This window comes from Tetrao urogallus (assembly GCF_951394365.1).
Source record: "Tetrao urogallus genome assembly, chromosome: 2".
Taxonomy (NCBI): domain Eukaryota; kingdom Metazoa; phylum Chordata; class Aves; order Galliformes; family Phasianidae; genus Tetrao; species Tetrao urogallus.
The window spans coordinates 53,528,624-53,537,525 of record NC_136814.1 but is presented as its reverse complement, the minus strand read 5'-3'; the positions used below and the strand labels follow the sequence as shown (position 1 = coordinate 53,537,525).

Genomic DNA, 8,902 nt, shown 5'->3' with positions numbered 1-8,902 from the left:
TTAACTTTCTTCAGCTGAAGGACTTAGGTACTTCCTTGAAGTACCTGGCTGAGTCATTAAGTCCATCTGAGTCGGATCCAAGGACTCCTTGCAGACTGGCTCCTCAGAATACGAAAAGTCACTCATGTCTATTTCATCACTGTTAAATACATCAAGCTGCCTCTCTTGCTGCTCATCCAAAGTCCTTTGGGCCCTGCTCTCTGACTGCTCCACCACTTCCCCATCTCCTTCGCTAATCACAGTCATGGGGCTGCTCTGGATGCGGTTGCGAACATTGTACTTGCTGCTGGCAGCAGAGGGTGGTGTTCGTGATCGGCCGTACCTAGTGCTGGAGAGGGACATGCTCCTCGGCATCAGGCCTTCACTCTTGGCCCACTCCTCTTGGGCCCGTTTGCTCTTGCTGGGCGAGCAGCTGGCAGGGCTGTCGGAAAGGTCGGGAGAGGCATCCACCTTGGCTCGGTGGAACCGTGGATCCGTGTGCTTCAACATCTCTGCTGCTGACATGCGGGAACTGGTGTCACAGCGGCTCCCTTTCTTCAGCAGCAGGGCTTTGAAGTTGTCATTGCTGGTGCTGCTCTTGCGAACGCTTCTCTGAATAGATCCTGCCTGTTTGAGGGTAGATAAGGTTGGGGAAGCACCAGTGGGTGTTACGGGGGGTGAAGGAGAATGGTTGCGGGTACGATCTTCCTCAGAATCTTTACGGCCAAGGACTTTCCTTTTGGATCTAAGTTTGAAAAACAAACAAGAAAAACAAAACAAAAAGATGAAATTTTTTACCACTCCTAATTAAACTCAGCTTAGAGGGATGGCAATGAATTAAGCTACAGACAAGAGAGGGAGAAGGGAGAATTAATCTAAATCTAAAATATGAGGAAGAACACCACCAAAACTGCATCGCCATTACTGCAAGTATTGGAGGTAAAGCTACGTTTATTATTCTTTTTCTGCAAATCTGCAACAACGAAACTACAAAAGTCTTACGTCTAAACACCGAATCTGTTTAGAAAATCAGACTTTTTGGAGTCAGTACTGAATTGCTAAGATTAGTTAATTATGAAGATAATCCTCAATGTGATTTTTCTTGATTAAAAATATGCCATCAAATATGTTGGGCTTTTATGTGGGGATTTTTTTTGGGGGGGAGGCTTGTGAGTTTTTTTGCTTTTTGTTTTTTATTATTGTTGGTCTGTTTAGCTGTTTCATTTGATCTTCCCTGGAGAACTGGCAGTGCAGTTCAGTGCACCTGCCTTTACAAAAGGATATTGCAATGCATTATTTCTACAGATAAGGTCAAGTAAACAAAGCAGATCCTAACCATCCATCCATAAACCCAAACATGAACAGTGAAAACTGAGCTTTCCAGTTTCTAAATGAGATACACAGAAACAAAATTACAGTCCTGTTGGTGCTTTACCAACTTTTTGATTAAATGAAGAATCGGTGAAGTTCCTGACTGAATTTTATCTTCTCAAATGAAGGGTCCCAGTGGTTTTAGTTTAATGAAAACAAAAGAAACAAAAATAAAATTAAGAAACAATTACGGGACTGGAAATAAGTGGAAACTGGAGTTCTCTTTCCACATTTTTCCATTGTTAGAAATAATATCTTAAAGAAAGGGATGTATTACATGCCTCCTATCTGTATTAATGCTGCTTATCTGTAGTAATGCTGCTTATCTTTATATGCTTATTATCTCCTTTGTAGACTAAACAAGAATAAATTAAAAAAGATTGAATAAATGCTATTTTTACCGATACTTTTTTGCCAAAAGTTTAAAGCAAGTTAGCAGACTTGATACAAAGAGAAGATTATCATACTATAATTCCATTTTTAATTTTTATCAAGCATATTCAATGCTGACTGTTCCCCTTGTGAAAGGAGTTTCTACTTCATGTGATCTTTAGCCATACTTTCTCTTAAGGAGTTTGAGGTTTTGCCAAGGCAAGCTCAAATGTCTTTACGCATTGCAACTTACTGAGAGAAAAGTATAAAACAAAGGAACAGAATCCATCAGCTAAGTGGGTGGCAGCAACAGTCATTGCCACAAACTGCCAAGACTTAGGAAGCATTCTGCCTCTCTAAGTGGTGAATTTCACAAATAGATCACTTGTGGTACTCCCCACAGGCAACTCTAACAGCTGCAATTTTCAGCTGCCACCACTACCACCATTTTTCTTTTTGAAAGAAGAGTGTAAAACTGACATCCTCAGGCTGAATGGACAACAGAAGATAACATAAGGATAGAATTGTTATTTTGGTAGCGGCAAACATTAGCATATTGCATAGATAGAACTGGGTGTTGGTACCACAGGTAGCAAGTGGATTTGTTGCTTGGATGCTCTGTAAAGCTGTGTGTAAACATATACTTGTGTTACATGGCAGAGACTTCCCTTCAGTAGGATTCTGGCTGTCTGTGGGTATCTTTAAACACTCCAGAACTGAGGTTGTGTTGCTGCCAAATTAAATTAAATTCCAAAGAAATATAGAGCATAACTCAATTTCAAAGATCTGCGGCGAAAAATTTGGTTATTCTGGCTTGAAGTAACTCAACAACACAGTGAATGCAGAGCAGAATGGTCAGTTTGCTGTCCACACCTAAGCAATTTTTCTCAGCATGTATAAATTAAGGCAGACTTAAAATTAAGAACCAAATTTGGTTTTGGTGGCTTTTCAGACATAGATAGGACACGTATTTGAACAAAACTGTTTCTTAAACTTAGATTTTTCTTCCTACCTTTGACGCACATACAACTAAATTTCTTGTCCTATTCCAAAGCACATATTCAGGAGTGCCAATTACTGAAATTAGACCTTAGAAATAAGGTGGAGAGGGAACATTTTTCAACCAAGAAGAGTAGTGGTTCAAGTCTAAAGCCAACAAAAGCAAGGTCTTTACAACAAATGTGTCAAGCAGTTTTAACTAAGTCACATCCAGTTCCATTGTCCATTTCCCCATAAAATCAGGAATTCCAAGTATGTGCACACACACACACAGATCCACTCTCTATCTGCATACATAACGGAAAAGGTCACTGGCCAGAACACTTTATTCTAAAAACAGACATGTCGCAGTCCTAGTGAACGCCATGCAGCATGATTGCAACAGGCCATTTTTAGAACAGCTCCACAAGGCCAAATCCTAAGGGATAACAGTAAGTTATAAAAGGTCAGTATTATACGTATGTAACTTTATGTAATAATATATATATGTAATTTTGGTAACATCTCCTAAATCCCAGCTGTGTTCTCACAAAAAGACTTTTTCCATCCCTCACTATTCCTGATGCAGAAGTCATGCACATACGTGCAAACTGACTAGAAACATACATGAATTCCACTGAGCACTTCTGCGACCAAGAGAATGGCCTCTCCAGATTTTGAAGTAAAAGACAGAGCCACAAGATGGCACTACCACTACACTGATTCTACTCTAAATGCAAGCTCAGTAGTTCAGAGAGCGGTAATGGTCTTCTGTGTGTACTGTTTAAATGGTGCACACATTTCATTTTGTATTTTGTAGGTTTTTGTTTGTTTGTTTGTTTTTTCCAAGCCTAACGAGAACAGCACAGGAAATGAGTTGCCTATTTCGTTTTTAAGGGAAATGAATAATGACATTAATAAGAGCCAGTCTTGCACATTTCATTCATGAACCAGTTTGACACAAAACACCCGACTTCAGGCTGGATTATGGCAAACTATAATCCAGCGTTTGCCATATGGTTTGCCATATGACTGACATGTTGTGTTACTTGCCAGTTTCAGCCACGCTTGCCATGAAGCATTAGCGTTGAGCCTCTGTCCCAAACTGCACCATATAAGCAGCGAAGAGTAAAAAGAGATGGAGAACAAGAATGAAAACAAAAAGCTACACAGAAAAAGCAACAGTAGAGTTAATATGGCAGATTGAGAACAGTACAATAAATACTAGATGTAAGTTGGTATTTAAGGGGCAGGATATTCATTATGCAATCTGTATTGATTTAATCAGATAGCTTTTAGTTCAGAATAGATCAAATACATTTGTAAAGCAGTAAAACACATGTTCTTTTCCATACGTTTTTCCTCTACAGTCTTAGTAGAAAGCCAATAAATATGTGCTTTCAGTTGAAGCAATGACATGTAATGGGGTGTTTTAGTAAAACAACATCAATTAATTTTTGAGAGAAATAATAGACAAGACTGTATGGAATGGGCAATCTCTGCAGTACCTGTGAATGGCTGCAAAAAGATCCTCAGTAGTCCTCGGTCTCGCTGGTGTTGCCGCTCCATCCGTCTCTTCCCCATAATTATTGCTTGGCAGGAATGAACTATTTGCTGTTTCTGACTCAAACACCTCGGCTACACAGAAATAATGAACAATATTGTCAGTCTGCCACGGGAACCAACAGGTTTATAATCTTGAAACCACCCTTCTTTGCTTCAGAAATTGCGCTGCATGAAATGCCTTTGCTTGTACAGACACACGCAGAGTACAATACTGAAAGAATATTTTTATCATTTGCATTAAAATGCAAACAAAACTAACAAAGCTAACAATTTCTTCATAGGATGTTTTATTGCCAGCACAGGTAAATAAAGCATACTTTTTATTTCCCTGTCTGCAAAGGGGAGAAGTCAGAATAGAATTGGAACAAGTATTAATCCTGCAACTTCCCTTAGGCTTTTAGCTCTAACTATTGCAAGAGCTCCTTTTCTCTACAGAAGACTAGATGAATGCTACAACAGCTATCCTCACTCCCCACCTTCTTTAGCACAGTTATCGTTACGTCGGAAGAAGAGTCAGAGAAAGCAGACTCACCACTTTCGTTCTCCTGAGACAGGTGTCCTTCAGTGTTACTGCCGCTGTCTTGGCTGCTGCCTGAGCTGCTTCCTTCATCAAAAGCCGACTGCTCCTCTTGCCTGGGCTCCTCTTGAACTGTTGATGCAGCGGGCTGTACCACAAAGGCACCAGCTCCCACTGCTTCAGAGAAGGTGACTCCGGCAGCTCCTCCCTCAGGAACCAGGCTGCCAGAGTCCATCTTGCTGGAGCCGAGTCCATCTGTAAGGCAATTTCTCGCCTCCTCGCAGTGTGTAAGTACAGCGTCTCTCTTAGTCGGGCTTGATGTGCATCTGACAGTATCACTCACTTCAGCTATTTTCTCCACTGTGAGATCTGACTGTGGAGGTGGTACAACAAGGAACAGTTTGGGTTTTTTTGAAATGGGAGGCGGTTTCTTGTTTGGCAAAACGACCTGAGTCTTGTCTGGAGAAGCTGGTGACCCCTGCAGTGGGATGCCAGAATGGAAGTCTTCGCTCCGCACTGGCGACTTAGGTGTGGCTTCTGGAGCTGACCTTAGGGAATCCGGTTCCAAAGACTTGTTTAGACCCATGGTAACTGCAGAATTTTGATCGCTCTCAAGCTTGGGTATATTGTCAGAGAGCATCACAGGAGAACTCTGAGCCAGTGTTTGAGGTGAGTTTTTTAATGAATTGCCATGAATCTTCATCTCCTCTTCACCTACGCTGTTACTGAGTCTTAGTGAGAGAGACGGCCTTAAGGAAGACTGTGATGATGAACTTACAACACCCTTTTCCTGAGAGATGGTTTCAGAAGCAGATTCAGGTGATGGGTCCCCTTCTGTTGCTTTTTTGATAGACCTCAGCTGCACCATTTGCAATGCTTTGGTGGTTACTAAGGGCATCACAGGTCTTGATGCATCTTGCTTGCTGAATGGCTGTTTCACAGCACTGTAGCAAGAATCTTCCTGATCGTGTTTCTTAAATGAATACTGTGGGCATATCATTGCAGCTTTTGTCAGTTTGGGATCAAGAGGTGGCGCTGGTGGTGGGACAACTAAAGGGAAAATAGGAGAAGGAACAGGGGAAGAGTATGAACTGATGGAAGCTTCCTGTGGTAACCACTGGACACTGTGAGCAAAGGAAGAATGTACATCGGCTTCTGGTGGAGGGGGGGGAAATGTGGGAGAAGCTGGCAATGGTGATAGATCCACAGCTTCTGCTGGGGGAGGAGGAGGGGAAGAGGGGGGAGAGAGCTCAAGGCAATGTGGAGGAGGTGCTGGAAGAGGAGGTGGAGGTGCACCAGAATCTGGAGGAGAGCTCGAGGGGTCCAATTTCTTCACACTCACACTCCCTTCAGTAGATGTATTTGAAGAAAGAGAAGTGGAGGATGAAGAAATGGAGACTGAAGACAGAAGAGAAGATTTCCTTTCAGGCACTTTAGGTTTCAGCTTGGATTTCCCATTTCCTGATGACGCAGATTTTAGAAACACAGGCACTGGAGTAAGTGCAGTGGGTGTATTGGACTGGCTGGAGTACCCACTGGATGGCGATGTGACTCGGTGGGTCTTCTCTGGAGAAGTGCTCTTTGGTTTGGCCAGTCCAGTGGGCACTTGTGGTACAGAAGCCCTTGAGCTATCACTGAAGTGGCTGATGCTGTAATCACTGAGAGCAGAAGAGGTACTGGTAGAATGGGTCACTGGAGACTTCATCTGGTCATCTGCCACTGCAGCATAGTCACTGTAGTAACCCCACTGGTCAGCATATTCCGACTTGATGCTGCTTGTTTCACTCTGAGAGGGAGTGACTGTGCAAATGGAGTACATGTTTGGGGCAGTAGTGGACATCATGCTGCTGCTTGCACTCACTGAGCTTTGGCTGCGAGAGCGCAACACCCAGGGATCTTCATAGTCACTGCAGGGGCTCTGGGAAGGGGAGCTGCCATTTTTGCATTTGAGATTCAACTGAAGAGAATGCTGGAGGGTGGCAATGAGGGTTTCATCAAGTACCTGTCCATTGGACTGAGCTTTTTTCTTGGGTATCCTTCTGAGTGAGTCTGTTCTAGATGGTGGTAAAGGTGGCTTCTTTGCCTTTTTTAGAGAGATGTTTCTTGCAAGGAATTTTTCACCTTGGCCTGGCTGGTCATCCTGATGTTTCTTCTCCTTTGCTTCAAAGACATTAATCACACTGTCTCTGGGATTACCAAAACCATTAGTACTATAGCATGGCGTGCCTGACTTCAGTCCAGAGTCCATGCTCATAGAGCTGTAATAACCATCATGGTCTACAGAGTACAGAGAAGTAGAATCTTCTTTGACTGACGTCCTCTCCAGGCTGCTGCTGCTAAGGTTGCTGCCAGGAGTGGCACAGCCTGGTGTGGTACAAGCTACCTTGCATGACGCAGTCTCACTGTTTTCTGCAGACTTGTATAGCCAGTGCTCTGAGCTGCTCACTGCACCTTGCATTCGCTCCCCTGAGTAGCTAGATTCACTCCTACCATCGCTGTCCTGGGACTGGTTTGGTAAAGCAAGATTGCTTCTACAGCTATAGTTCACACTTTGAGAACCAGCCTCCACATTTCCAGGAGTGCTGAGAGAGACAGCAGAGTCACCAAGAGAAAGAAACATGACAGTATTAGATGGGATAGTATCTGAAGTCTGTGAGTGACGTGTGGAGCTACTTTCACTCCAGTTACCACTTGAAGAATGGTGATCTTCTTTCCCACTTACTGCATTGTTGGCAACAGGATTGTCTCTTGGCTTTGCGTACACAGCAGAACTGCTAATTTTGTTATCCAGCGATCCAGTGCTCTGGGCAGTGTGAATAGCAATAACTTCTGAGGAGGACGAGAGTGTTGCGTTGGGTATGACACTTGTTGAGTAGGTGGCATGGGGAGAGACTACACATGCTGGACTAGTAGACTTTTCACTGTCATAACTTCTTACCTCTTGAGACTTTGGCCTCGCAAGAGTTCCTGTTGTGGCATTATTTCTCAGATGCACAACATCATCATCCACCTGCAGTTTACTTATCTGGTGGGGCAAAGTGCCAGCAATGTCTTCAGTCTGTCTGGAGATGCTCTGGGTCTGTTCTAAGGTCTGCAGAGACACTCTTGCACCAGCCCGAGGCAAGCTGTGGAAACCTATGTCACTATTCTGGCGAGAAGCAAATATAACCGCAGCAGAATCACTCATCACGGACATGTTTCCAGATGAGCTGGAGAACTGAGACATCTGAGCTGCAATGCCTTGTCCTTTCTGTGCTCGTATTCTTCTCATTGAAGGAGGCACAACTTTAACTTCTTCAGTTTGGCAGCTGGTGTCCTTGGTTTCAGACCGCTGCATAGCAGAGCGATAGCTGTCAAGTCGCCCTAGTGTGGAACTGTGATCTGGGACATACATCGAGTGCCCTCGGAAATCACTTTGGCCAGTGCCAACTGCTGGAGTCAAAATAAAATAATTATTCCTTGAAGCACAAATTCACATTTATCTTCTTAGTGATTAAAAAAAAAGAAAAAAACCCAGCTCGCTCCCCAGTCTCTTGAAGGCTGTGCCTTCTGAAGAAGAATCTGCAACTATGGATTTTGCACAGCTATTTTCTGCATTTCTTTTCCCTTTTTCTTTATTACTAGGAACCTTCTGCTTACAGAACTGCCTGCATTCACGCAGCACATTCGACACATGAAATCCTCTCTTTATGACATGGTAATAATTTCCATAGTAATCAGTTGTGTCAGAAACCAAGTAGCACTGTTTGACTTCCAGGAGGCAAAGCAGCAGGAACAGACAAAAGCCTGAGAAATATGAAGTGTGCTTCCATGCTAATGCCTCATGCAATAAAGAAAAGGGGAAGGAAATCTGAAGACTAATGTGAATAATCAAATCTGCCTTTTAAAAGCATTATGCTTCAGAAAAACCATTCAGCAGACAGGGAGAGCTATCCATGCCTTTCTTCTACAAAGAGGCTAACACACTGAAACATGCACTGTTTTACCACAAATAACGTGTTTGCTCTAGCGACACTGATAAAAAAACACTGCCATTGAATTCTCCACATGACTACTTTCTATTTATCATAAAGAAAAATCTCCACTACATATGATTGTCCCAATCTCGGCACCATCAGA

General features: G+C 43.1%; 1 protein-coding gene across 1 annotated transcript in view; it reads right to left on the bottom strand.

Moving 5' to 3' along the window:
* The window catches only part of NHSL1 (NHS like 1), a gene marked incomplete at both ends in the record, with an annotated part of 162,663 nt that continues 153,761 nt past the window's right edge, over window positions 1–8,902 (bottom strand). Inside the window, 3 exons of the mRNA XM_079550104.1 lie at window positions 1–724; window positions 4,209–4,338; window positions 4,799–8,215. Of these exons, the coding sequence (XP_079406230.1) occupies window positions 1–724; window positions 4,209–4,338; window positions 4,799–8,215 (4,271 nt within the window). The remainder of the gene's footprint in view (window positions 725–4,208; window positions 4,339–4,798; window positions 8,216–8,902) is intronic.